At 38.0% G+C, this 14,019-nt stretch overlaps 1 protein-coding gene across 2 annotated transcripts in view; it reads right to left on the bottom strand.

The window, feature by feature from the left end:
- The window catches only part of LOC122550458 (uncharacterized), a 50,906-nt gene extending 40,055 nt beyond the window's left edge, over positions 1 to 10,851 (bottom strand). Inside the window, exon 1 of one of the 2 annotated variants that reach the window (XM_043691200.2) lies at positions 10,710 to 10,851. In XM_043691200.2, the coding sequence (XP_043547135.2) occupies positions 10,710 to 10,779 (70 nt within the window). In that variant the 5' untranslated portion in view covers positions 10,780 to 10,851. The remainder of the gene's footprint in view (positions 1 to 10,709) is intronic. The other variant, XM_043691202.2, reaches the window with a different exon arrangement.
- Positions 10,852 to 14,019: the final 3,168 nt, after the last annotated feature.

Raw genomic sequence — 14,019 nt, 5'->3', positions numbered from 1 at the left:
CTTACATGAAAAAAGACAGGTAAATGTAAGTCAGGTCAATATATTTTGGCTCTGTATGTTCAAGTTGTGGAATCTCTCCTGACCCAGGAAAAGTCAAGGAGGTAAGATATACATCCACCACAAAAGACAAAGAAAACATACAGAGATTTCTTGGATTTTTCAATTTCTTGGTACGTTAAATTCCAAACTTTTGGAACAAAGCATCATCATTGAGAGAACTCTCAAAGAAAGATGTATGGTGGGGGGACTGTCAACATATCTTCAATTCTCTCAAACAAGCATTGTCAGCTTGAGAAATGCACCCAAGGAAAAAGACAATCCTAGAAGAGCTTTGTAGAAAGGAATAGGATCAAGCATTGTGTAAGATGGCAAGAAAATTGTTTTTGGATCCAAATACCTATTACAAGCACAGTCTAATGATTCCAATATCAAGTATGAGACATTTACTCATGTGCTCAGTTATCACAAGATTCTAATATGTTCCAATTCAGTAAGCAATTCACTATGGCAATCAATCACAAGCTAATGGAAATAATTTGTTGCAAACTCTGACAAGTGCACCACCAAAACCACAATAGCTTCAGGTGATAGAACAGGAAAATGACTCTGAGTCTGCTACAAACCTGGTACCAAATGGTCACCAAAGATGTGCAATGCAAATTCCTAAAGCTGGATTAAAGATACAGATGTTCCATTGGATCTATATTTTCATTGCATAGACATCCATGTGGAAGATGAGCAAATCCATTGCAATTTGGTAACAAAATTTGGTAAATCAAGGGGAGATGATGGCCTAGTGGTGCTATTGCTGGACTGATAATCCATAGAACTATGTTCTGAGGACATGGGTTTGAATCCTGCCATGACAGATGGTGGATTTTGATTTCAACAGAAATCTGGAATTAAGAGTCTAATGATGACCACAAATCCATTGTCAATCATTGGAAAAACTGATCTAGTTCACTAATACCCTTTAGGGAGGGAAATCTGCCATCCTCACCTGATCTGGCTTACACACAACTCCAGACCCACAGCAATGTGATTGACCCCTAACTGCCCTCTAGGCAATTAAGAATGGGCAATAAATCCTGGCCTAGCCAGTGACACCTTCATCCTGTAAATGAATAAAAAAACATACACGTGACCAGCTTCAATCAGAAATATTTAACAACTGAAGGCTGTCATTGAAGAGCAGCCCTGGGTGGTTCTTAATTGGTTAAAGCAACTGTCTAAAAAAGCAGGATGACCCTGAGTTCAAATCTGTGCAGTGTCTTTCTAGGAGTTCTTGTGGCACAGTCATGATTTGGAGATGCTGGTGATGGACTGGGGTGTACAAAGTTAAAAATCACACAACACCAGGCTCTAGTCCAATATGTTTATTTGAAAGCATCCATTTTGCAGCATCAGTAGGTCCTGATGAAGGAGCAGTGCTCTGAAAGCTAGTGTGCTTCCAAATAAACCTGCTGGACTATAACCTGGTATTGTTTAACTTTGTGGCACAGTGGTAGTGCCCCTACCTCTGAGCTTGGGGTCCAGCAGTTCTGAGGAAGAGTCACTTGCCTCAGAACATTAACTGTAATGTCTCTCCGTGGATACTGCTAGACCTGCTGTAGTTTTCCAGCAATTCCTGTTTTTGATCCTGCATTCAAGACCCAACTCCTCCAGGGATGTGTAATAACATCGCTGAGCAAGTTTATCTTTTTAGAAGAAACTGAAGGTGGCCCTACATGCTCAGAGCAGTACCATTGACTTGCAGATGCTTTTGGCCATACGGAGATGAGCTTGGTGTCTTGAGATGTAAACCAGCACTTGTGCTCGAATCTCTTCACCAGAACATATTGTTGCAAAAAAACTGAGGATATACAGGCATGGAGCAGACAAGACAATGGGCATGTATTATAATTTATTGATCAGGATTTAATGATGAAAAGTTGGTGAGGATGTGTAGCGAGGCACATTAATTAAGTGAACCTCTGTTCCCCTACTAGATTTTATCAGTCCCTTCGTCAAACATCATCAGTGATCTTTTTTCCATGAATGGAGAGTGCTTAATCTTAGTCATCAAACTTTTCTTAAAATTTCCAGTTGTTAGACTGGTAAAGAACATTTCAAGTGAATTGGTGGTAAACACGTGACACATTTGGTGCACTTGAACAAATTATTTCTGACAATGGAGCACAGGGCACAGACAAACCCTTCAGGCTATGTGTGTCAAGTGAGGGGAAACCACAGAATCTCAAAATCACAGAATTGCAAATGTGCTGAAGGAGACCATTCAGCTCATCATATCTGCATCAGCTGTCTGAACATTTTGACATAGTGCCAAGTTATAGCCTTTTCCATATGATCTTGTGCATTGTTTCTATTTTAATAATCATCTGTTGCCTTCTATAATCTTTAATTGAACCTGCATCCAGTAGTGCGTTTCAGACTCTAACTTCTCACTGTGTGCAAAAGTGTTTTCTCACATTGCATTTCATCTTTTGCAAAACACTTAAAAACTGTATGCTTTATTAGCAGTTCTCTTCATTGGCTCTGCCACCTTTAATGCCTTATGTACAAATACACCCAGGTCTCCCAAGTCTTGCACACCCATTGGAATAATACCCTACATTTTAACTTTTTAAACAATTTAACCTATTTTTTAAATCAACCTGTTCACAGATGTTATTACACATCTCCGGAGCAGGTCTAGAGGCCCACTCTATATTGTCTCCATTTATTTTTTGCATCACATTGCATATCTGCACATTGAACTTGATCTGTCACCTATCCAGCCAGTCCACAAACGTGTCAATGTCCTGCGGAAGTTTTACACTGTACTCCTCACCGTATATAATCCTCCCAGGTATTGTGTTGAAATCAAAATTTTAAATTGTCCCCTTCACTCGGAGATCAAGATCATTCCTTTTTATCAGGAAAATCAAATGTCACAATTCTAATCTCTGGGGCACTCCACCAGAAACATCCTCCAGTCAGAAAAATATTCATTAACTATTACTTTATTTTTCTGATCCTTTAGCCAATGTTTTGTTCACTGTGTAATAGTTCCTTTTATTCCATGATCTACAATATTCCTAACAAGTCTGCTGTGTGGGTTTGTATCAAGTATCGATAGTGAACCTATGTGCATCACATCAACAAGTTTGCCCTCAACAATCCTTTCTCTTACCTCTTCAAACAAGCTCCAGCTACTTCAGTAGGTACAATTTCCTCTTGTAAATTCATGCCAACTCTGCTGAATTAACCCACAGTTTTTCATGTGACTATTAATTCTATGCTGAATAATTGCTCCCTAAAGTCTCCCCACCACTATATTTAAACTGACTGGTTTGTAATTACTGAAGTTAGCTTGAACAAGGAACAATGTTTGTAACCCTTCATTTGATATCTTCACCATGTTACCAAAGATGAAATGGTTTCAATGGGTGAATGGTTTGTACAATAATTCATCTTGAAATGTAACCAGGTTGCTCCTTAGAGCTAAACCACAGGATATGGAGGTTATCATCACTAGCAGACATCATGTTTTGAATTTACATGAGAATGATATTGCCAAGTCACCACCAACCATATTTCCTGAGATGCAAATGAGGGAGAATGAAGAAGATGAATGATCTATAGACAGGTGCGAGTTACCTCAACTACTCACAGGACAAAAGGTCAGAGTGACAGCAGGGAAGTTTGAAAAATAAATGACTTAGTCAAACAAGGATAGACATGTCACTGCACAACAATGTACTACATCAACATCAAAGCTGTTGCAGGTACAAACAGCTTATGTGACAAACAGGGAATATACTTCAAATGGCAATGTGTGAAAGTCAAAGGAGAAGAGTTCTTAGTTAGGTGAAGGGAGTAAGTCAGGGAGGGATGCCATAGTCAGACAAGAAGTTTGTCCATTATACCATGGGGGACAGGCGACGGTCAGTCAGATACTCAGTCCTACAAATGTTCAGGTATCCATGACTTTGCAGTCCAGGCATTGGGCCATGGTGAGTCCAGCAAGTCAAATGCCAGGAATCTGGGGATTTCAGCTAGTTCAGTCAGCATGCTACTGAAAAGTCAGTTCAAGTAGAGTGAGCCTGTTGGGCAGAGAAGAAAGAAGGGATTGAGTATGATGGAAGTGGATGCAAAAGCAGCTAGTGGTCAGCTGAGATGTCCCCAGTGAAAGGAGAAAGGGCAGGAAGGGCAATTTGGGGCATGTTGAGATGGGTGACAGTCCTCAAGTGATCATGATGCGTGATGTACTGGAGTGTAATACGTCATCCTACGTGAGATGCATATGCAGTATTAGAGTTAGCAGAGAGCTGAAGGTGAGATTTAGCCTTGCATAAGACATCCTTATGGCATTGCTGGGTTTGCTGCTTCAAGCTTGCTGTGTCAGGTAGCATGGCCTTCCGTGTCAGTGCCAGCCCTCCATCCACAACATCTCCAAATTTCAGTTTGTGAACAAGAGATGAGCTTATCTTTCTCTGGGCTATGTCTTTGATGATTAGGATCAAACAGCACAGTGTCAGGGATCATTTCTAGCTTATAGCATTTCAGTGAATATGCTACTACCCTTGGTGTGGAAGCATGTCCTCAATCTTACATGTTTGATTAATGAGCTGCATTTGGCCATCCAGTGGACTCGATGCTGCGAAACTAACTGCCAGCTCACTTTAACTACGAAAGAGAAAATTCAACTGATACTGTCAGGCAAATATTTAGACAAAGGGGACTGCATTAACATATTTAGATGGAAGAAAACTGGTTGGGTAACATTTGCCTTCAGATTAACAATTACTGGAATATGGAAGTAAATTATTTCCATGGGTTTTTGTTTAATTTTATCTTAACAATTATTCATATTAATTAAAAATCAAATTGTTTTTCTGGGGCTTTGTCTTTGGCCATGATCCAGTGGTCAGAGAAACACCACCAGGATTAAATCTACACCAGATACACAGCATCACACCAAGCCATTCCCCGGCTGTCATGTTGTCATTATAGGCAGTTTGAGAGATAAAATACTTTGAAAAAACTGTTGAGGTGAAAATATAGTTGAATCTATTTCAGTGATTACGGAGCTTTGATGGTCAAAGTACAAGGCTGAAAATTTACCTGTGTTAAATCTATACTTCCCATTTTTTGTACTGGTCGCTTTGTACTTTGATCTCTGCTACTTTCCACACTCTGATAAATTTTCCATCACTGTCATGTTATTTTTCAGTGGAAAGCAACAGTTGGTGGGCGGGAGAAGAGGGGCAAGTGAAGATTACGAAGATTGGACAGCTCGGTTCAGTCATCTAAGTCACCGAGAATAGATGGTATGGCATCAGGGGCCAGGGAGTGGAGAGTCCATGAAAGCACATTGGCTGAGGAAGGAGGGGAGGAGAGGGAACCTGATGGAACACAGACTCAGGCTTCACTGATGGGGACAGCAGAAATGTTCAGTTTTATCTTTTAATCTCACAAAAGGAAATGTATTTACCTCAGGGGAAACTTACTGACCCACCAGAACGTCAATTTGCTGCAGATTAAATTCAGAAGTCTTACGGCAACAGGTTATAGTACAACAGATTTATCTGAAATGACAAGCTTTCGAGTGCTGCTCCTTTGTCAGGTGATGTCACTTCACGGGATGAAGGAGCAACCTTTCGAAAGCTTGTGATTTCCAGTAAACCTGTTGGACTATAGCCTGGTGTCATGTGACTTCTGGGTTTGTCCAACACTGGCACCTTCACATCACAGATTAAATTGTCATCAACCCCATTGAAGATCACTGGACACCGACTTAAGAAAGACGTTTAGACTGGCAGGAGTCTAAACAACATCAATACTTGTTTAGAGGCATATTCTAACTAATCAGCATGAGAACTCTGGAATTCTACCTTCAAAAAGCTCTTGACACTGGGTTAATTGAGATTGATCAATTTTTGTCAGGAAAGGATAGCAAGGGTCAGCCATGATCAAATCGGGTGGAGGGTCAGGTTTGAGGTGTTGAATGGTTTACTCTGGCTTCTAGACTCATGTGTATCCCAATGTAGCTCAGATCAGATTATTCGAAACATGCAAAGCTGAATTCCTGTTCCTGAGATATTGTTTAGTTCCACATTGCTTATGGCTGTAAGAAATTCCTTATGGCATAAAAAGATAAATTTTATAGGGTCCTAATCATGAGAAAACATGACTAATGAAATTCTTTTCAGACATTCACTTCAGCTTCCCTGGACAATAAACAAAACTTTCTCCTTAAAGTACTATGAGACAAAGACAGATTATCTCGTCATTCGCCAGTTTTATTGTGTGTGATAAAAATACACAAATGTGCACAAATTATCCATTTGATTTTCTGATGGCCAGATAATCGTTTCTGCTGTATAATTGAGAGTCAGTCAACAATTCACGGAAGAATCCCCAATGTCGCAGACCCTGAGTGAATTGTCTTGAAGATTCTGCTGGGCAATTGTCCTGCAGCTAAAACCCTCTAAATAATATTTGACTAGATATCAGATTGTTGAATTGTTATTTTGTAAATGTCGGGGATGGTGTAAAAGAGAATGTAAAGACAAGCTACAATAATTAATGTGAGGGCTCTTTTGGTGTAGTGGTAATGTCCCTCCCCCTTGGCCAGGAGACCTCCATTCAAGTCCCAACAAGAAAGATGTGACACAAGATTCTGAAGTGTGTGCAACAATTAGTGCAGAATTCTTTGGATTGTTGCTTATGCAAGTGAGAAACGCATAAAAATTGAATGTTTGAATATACAACAGTGAAGAAACTGCTCAGAAATATAATTTATAAAACTAATAAATATTACTTTGGCATCTAAGTAATGTATTTTTGACTATATGTATTAGTAATCTTAGGTTACGGCATCTGGAATCTGAAATTTCTAAGAATTTGGATTTGAAAAGAAAATGATAACTAAGAAACCAAACATTAACAAATACAAAACATATGCCAGGCGAAAGTGAGGATTGCAGATGCTGGAGATCAGAGGCGAGAGTCTGGGAAAGCACAGCAGGTCAGGCAGCATTGGAGGAGCAGGAGAATGGATGTTTCGGGCAAAAGCCCTTCATCAGTTTTTTTTCTTGATTTCCTGACTCCATTTAGCGCTGTTTCTCTCAAAGTTATATGTACACTCATGAAAATCCAACTCAATGGTATTTTAACCAGTTAGTGGATTCATTTGTTATAATCCACTGGCAATTTTTATAAATAATTATATTTTTGTTTCCTTTCTTTATCATTTTAGATATAATAATTCCCTCAGTAATCGCATTGTGGGTCAACCCACAGTAGCTGGACTGCTGCGGTTCAAGAAGACAGCTCACCATGACCTCCTCAAGGGCGACTAGGGATGGACAATAAATGTTGGCCCAGCCAGAGAAACCCATATCCCACAAAAATGATAATAAATTTTTAAAAACTGAATTCTACAGAGTGAATTTGGGTGCTGCTCCCAACCTTTAAAAAATGAAAAGAGAGAGATACTGATCTGGATCATTAAAAGCATTAGAAAAAAATTAGTATATAGTTTTTTTCTGATTTATAAATGTTTCTGATATGATAAGGAGGGAAAGACCATTGATTCTGATTAGAAAGTAAGAGGTCTCATCAATTTGAGGTTTGTATTAAGAAAGCAAAAAAGGACAGTTTTGACAATTGTTTAGATAGAAAAACGTAATTAAAATACCAAATATCTTGCCGTGGACAGTGGTTGAAGCAAAAGCTGTTGCATTAATTAAAGCAAAAGCAAATTTTAACTGGAGGATATTAGTAAACTGTGGTATGTTAGTAGAGAAAAGTAGTTACTTATAGATCCCATACAGGCATGGTAGGCTGTATTTTCTATTTCAGTGCTGTAAATGTCCATTGTTCTCAGCTTACTTTTCAGCGAATATCATTTCTCTTAATGATTTTTACCCTGTAACATTCAAGAAGACAGGGCGGAAACTTTGATTTGCAAAATTCAAACACTTGCAATCGGTTCTGCTGTATATATTTATTAGAATTGAACTATTCAAATTAAACATGTTAGACATTAGTCTAAAAATGCAAGGAGAAATGCATTTGAAGTGCTTGAATGTGAACAATGCAGATCAAACGCTCTATCCATTTAGGTTCCATTATGCTTTTGAGCACTGCAGTATGTTAACAATGAATAACTGAATATGAAATCAGCTTCTGATCAGTTTCATCCAGAGGGGTTTGTAATCCAGGTGAATGAATACACATTCTTGAGACCACTGAAAATATTTCAATCTCATCGCCTGTGGTGTGTGAGGATATTAATTTTCCAATAAACATGGAATGTGCAAGGGAGCCTAATGTATGTAATCAGACATGATTTTGGGTTAGGTTAGTGGATTTAGATCCTGTTCCATGCTGACATATCAATGCTCTACTGAGGGAATTATATTGATGGTATAATTTGAATGAAATGTGAAATCAAGTACCTTTTATTTTTATGTGCAAGTAAAAGATCCAAAGACCATCCTTGAGAGAGAGAATGAAATTCTTCAAGACATCTGGATAATATTTATCTCAATCAATATCATTAAAAGAGATTATTTAGTCATTTATTTTACATTTGCTGTTTTGTTCTCAGTGTTCTAATCTACTGCCATATTTCCTTACAGTACAAGGTTGAATGCACTTGAAGTGTATTCAGTTAGCTGTGAACTACTTTGATAGGCCCTGAAGTCATAAAAAGCACTGTGTAAGTACAATTTTTCTACATTTTAAAAATGAGATTTTTGCAACAAGATTAATCAATGAGCATGCCCTCTAAACAACAGCATGATTAATCAGGAAAGCAGTGGGAGATTTGTGTTTGCAGAATAAGGTGTGATTATGAACTACGACTAATTGAGACTGCTTTCTTTTACTCTTTTGCAAGGTTTAGCAATACTTGTCTCAGATATCTGCTTTATTTCACTACAATTGGCCCAGAATTTCCTTTAACTATGTATGCCTTCTTCGTCTTTTGATAAATGCAGTCTTAGAAATGTACAACATAGAAATAGATCCTTCAATCCAACCCGTCCATGCCAGAAACATGTCCTAAAATAATCTAGTTCCATTTGGCCCATATCCTCCAAATCCTTCCTATCTATACACCCATCCAGATGCCTTTTAAATGTTGTAATTGTGTCCGCCTTCACTACTCCCTCTAGTAGCTCATTCCATACACGCACCACCATCTGCATGAGAAAATTTCCTTTTATATCTTACCCCTCTCACCTTAAACCTATGCCTTCTAGTTTTGGACACTGCTAACCTAGTGAAAAGAAAAAATAACTGTATCCATGCCTCTCATGATTTTATAAACCTCTATAAGGTCACCCCTCAGCCTCTGATACTCCAGGGAAAACATCCCTAGCCTACTCAGCCTCTCCCTATAGGTCAAACTCTCCAAACCTGGCAACATCCTTCTAAGTCATTTCGGAACGCTTTCAAGTTTAACAACATCTTTCCTATACTGTAGGAGATCCTTAGCCTATAAATTGTTTAAAATGCAAATTGATGCAATAGATGTAACAGGGTGGTTATCTCTTGAATTGATGAGATTTAATTGTTAAGAACTAAACAGAAGGATTGAGGAATGGTGTAATTTAGATTTGGTGAATTCAATGACAAATTAGGGATAAACAGAAAAGAAATAAAGATAGAGGAAAAAAAACACTTGGATTAAGAAATGAGAGAAAAAAATTAAATATTAAAAAAAAGTACATTTATTGACAGGTTTCAAATCTTCTAAATCAATTCACAACCTGAAGGAATGAGACTCCGCACTTAGAATTGTTCATTCTCTCGAGCTAAAAGTGATGATTTGTAATCATTAGCAATTATAGAGTCATAGTGTCAAATTTATTACACATTAAAGACATTCTTAGCAAATTAATTATTCGGCTGGTCTTGCTATGGTAAATTTATGCCTAAATGTTGTATCTTTTGGCTAATCATAGTTGTGTTAAAGGTAAGATGCTATTTACACTCAGCAAAAGCAGAATAGCTTAATTCCCAAGATCACCTTTGCACACCCAAAGCTGCTGCTTGATAATGATAAGAATAATTTTTTTTCTCTATTTTTGGAAGCAGAAGTTGGACCATTATTTATTCACCATGTACATTAAACTACATGCTACTGCAAACAGATAATTATCAGAACTGAATAGGATAGTTGCACATACAAATACTTGAATTAATGATTTATCAAATTAACAAACAGAAGAGTTTTTCTCAGCACTTCTTAAGCAATTTACCAATATTAATGCTGGTAAAGTAGGTTTATGAATATTTAGCGATAGGTACAACAGTGTTTTGTTGGTAAATACAGGTGCAATTTTATGTAACCACTTATACATCACACATTAATTCTTAGAATTCTCAAAATATAATTCAGAATTAATTTTCTGTCTCTGCTCTGCTGTTTCTATAGCACAAATCAGAAAGCTGCATACTGTAAGTCTAGAGTTTCTCACCCTTTAATTTTAATGGTGGAAATTGTTACATTGTGGATACAGTATCCCAAAATGAAATTTACTATTTGTATTCCTCATTATAGAACAATTACTGGGCTTTAAATTGTTATATCACTGTAAATAACATTACACAAAGTTTACATTCCAAAGGCTTGTGTGAATCTGAAATGGTTCATAGTATCAGGACAGTTTCATTATGTAAAAGGTAAAATGCATGAAGATTAAGAACCTTACCTGAAGCACTGAGGAGAATCAGAATTATTTCAGAGTAGAGGAATAGTTTATACAAATAAGAAGGCTTCATCTTGCAGTAGGAAGGAGCACATCAAGTAGTGTAAGTTATCTTGTTTTAACTGTGATGTGAAACCTGATAATGCTGAAACATGTGGTTTCGCTTTCCTGTGACATAGAATGTAACTGCTGCTTCCCCATTGCACAATAAAGCATTTTACTGTTAAAAAAAAAACTCAGAGTAGGATTGTGTCTTTTGAATGAATGGTTTGCATGGTGTAACAAATAGAATTCTGAAACAATTATCCTCAGTCCCTGGCACAATTTCAGCTCAGTCACCACATATTTTATTTCTCGTTTTTGAGGAAGTCTAATGAAAGGTTACTGACCTGAAAAAAATAACTCTTTCTCATGGATATTGCAAGGTCTGCTGAGTAGTTCCATCGTTTTATGTTTTTCTGTTTAATTATCAACATCTGTGGTATTTTGGTATTTTGCTTATAGTTTTCACTTCTGTCTGGTCACTATCTGATGCTGAACCTAATCCAGACTTGGCTTTCTGTTAATCTCAGAGGTGAGATCCACTGCATTATCAGAGCTGTCTTGTCCCACCCATCTACTCCTCAGCCTTAACTTGTGGCAATATCACTGGAGCAGTAATGTAGGAGTCCAGTCTTATGCCTTTAAAACATGAGTTCAAATGCCGCCAAGGCATCTTGGTGGAATTTGAATTCAGTAAGTAGAACATAAGTGGTCAGATCATTGTGGCACAGACATCCCACACAGGGCGCTCACACCTTAAATGCATTATCTGGGCTGACATGACACCAATTGTTAAAGCTCACTTGAGAATGTAACTTTTAAATGTCTGCAATTTACATATGAAAGAACTGAAACCAGTATGGTTATTCTAAAAGATGAGAGACTCAACAAACAATCCAGGTCTTTTTCAATATAATTTCAGTTACATCACACTGTAAACTTTTGCTATAAATTCTGTCTTATGATCTTATATCCCACAACCACCTGATGAAGTAACAGTGCTCTGAAAGCTAGCGCTTCCAAATAAACCTGTTGGACTATAACCTGATGTTGTGCGATTTTTACCTTTGTACACCCCAGTCCAACACCGGCATCTCCAAATCATAATATCTGGAAGATAAAGCTAGCCTTAGTCATGGCTACCATAGTAACTACCATTGATTGTTGTTAATGCCCATCTATTCCATCAATGTCCTTCAGGGTAAGAAACCTGCTGTCCTTCCCCAGTCTGATCAATATGTGACTCCTGACCAATGACAATCTGATCAACTATTAACTGTAAGCCACTCAGCTCAAGGGCAGTTGAGATCTGCAACAAATATTGGCCTTGCCAGAAACAGCCACATTTAACAAAAGAATAATAAAGAAATGTGATTTTGCTGTGAACAGACTTATCCCTGCCATTGTTATATTTCAACTTGTCTATTCAAATGCTGGCTTCCACACTTTTACTCTCCATATATTCAAATTCATTTAAAACTCAAAATCAAAATGCACTTGAGGGAAATCAGAAACAAAAACCGAAACGTGCTGGAAAAATACTCAGCAGGTCTGGCAGCATATGTGGGGAGAAATCAGAGTTAATATTTTGGCTCCAGTGACCCTTCTTCTGTGACCTTTCTTTAGACCCTTCTTCAATTTTGATGCTGCCAGACCTGCTGAGTTTTTCCACTAATTTCTGTTTTTGTTTGATTTACAAATCTGCTATTGTGGCCTAACTCAAAATGTTCTGCTCAGCCCTGTACACAGTGCTCTACATAGGCTTGCAGTCGAGCAATTTTTAAAAATACATTCTCTGTTTTCAATTCCCTTGATCATAGAATCCCTACAGTGTGGAAACAGGCCCTTCGGCCCAATAAGTCCCTACCGATCCTCTGAAGAATAACCCACCCAGACCCATTCCTCTACTGTCTTATATTTACCCCTGACTAATGGACCTAACCTACACATCCCTGAACACTACGGGCAACTTACCATGGCCAATTCACCTAACCTGAAGATCTTTGGATTGTGGGAGGAAACCAGAGCACCCGGAGGAAACCCACACAGACATGGAGAAAAGGTGCAGACTCCACACAGACAGTCGCCCGAGGCTAGAAGCGAAACTGGGTCCCTGGCACTGTGAGGTAGCAGTGCTAACCATTGCACCACCCCTTTTTAAAATTAAAATTGATGGTGTCACAGTGAGTGAGTAAAGTTTAATGAATGTGGAATTAACACAAGAATATTAAATTAAATACTTCTCAGTGAAAACCTGCAGCAAGACATTTTCTTTAAATAAGGGGCAAAACCACAATATGGTTCACACTCTTCACAGCATTGTAAAGCTGCTGATAAGAAATAAATGAACATTAAAAAAAGTATTCTAAGTTTCTTGCTATTGCACTAGTATGCTTGCAACACACTGGAGGAAATCTGCAATCACATAAAAGAATACAGGGTCCAAAGTTCTATAATCTTACTGGATACTGCACCTTGACCAACATGAGCAGCATCTAACCCTAGTTTTCAAGATAGTATTTCCTAGAAAGTCAAGGGACAACTTCATTATAATAAGTTACTCTTCCACTAAAAACAGGATATTGATCAGAGGTGGTCTGTTTTGGATCAAATGAACTTTTTTGTGTAACTATGAATTATGCAAACTTAAAAAGTAATTATAAATGTCTCAACATAATTTGAATAAAAGGAGATTAGACTCATGTAGAGTCATAGAGACATATAGCACAGAAACAGGCCCTTCGGCCCAGCTCATTCATACCAACCAGGTTTTCTAAACTGAACCAGTCTCGTTGGCCTGCGTTTGGCCCATATCCCTCTCAAATTTTCCTATCCAGGTACTTGCCCAAAATGCCTTTTAAATGTTGTAATTGTACTCTCTCTACCACTTCCACTGGCAGCTTATTCCACAAAAGCACCCCCCTCTGTGTGGAAAATTTGTCTCTCAGATCCTTTTAAAATGTTTCCTCTCTTAGCTTAAACCTATGCCCTCTACTTTAAGACTGCCTTAACCTGTGAAAAAGCCTTGGCTTATCTATGCCCCTCATGGTTTTATAAACCTCTATAAGGTCACCCCTCAACTTCCTATGCTCCAAGTCCCAACCTATCCAGCCTCTCTTCATAGTTCAAGCCCTCCATTTCTGGCAACATCCTGGTAATTCTTTTTTGCACTTTTTCTGATTTATAGCAGGGGTTAGATTGAAGGAATCTGAAGCTGATATGTCTCTCACACTTTTAAAAATATTGAGCCAGATTTTCCAATAGCAAAATA

The sequence above is a fragment of the Chiloscyllium plagiosum genome, unplaced genomic scaffold (genome assembly GCF_037043375.1).
Source record: "Chiloscyllium plagiosum isolate Xiang-an unplaced genomic scaffold, Cpla_swu_hap1 HiC_scaffold_6, whole genome shotgun sequence".
In the NCBI taxonomy this organism is placed as follows: Eukaryota; Metazoa; Chordata; class Chondrichthyes; order Orectolobiformes; family Hemiscylliidae; genus Chiloscyllium; species Chiloscyllium plagiosum.
The sequence above is the reverse complement of the archived record's forward strand: the minus strand, read 5'-3'. Positions and strand labels throughout refer to the sequence as shown.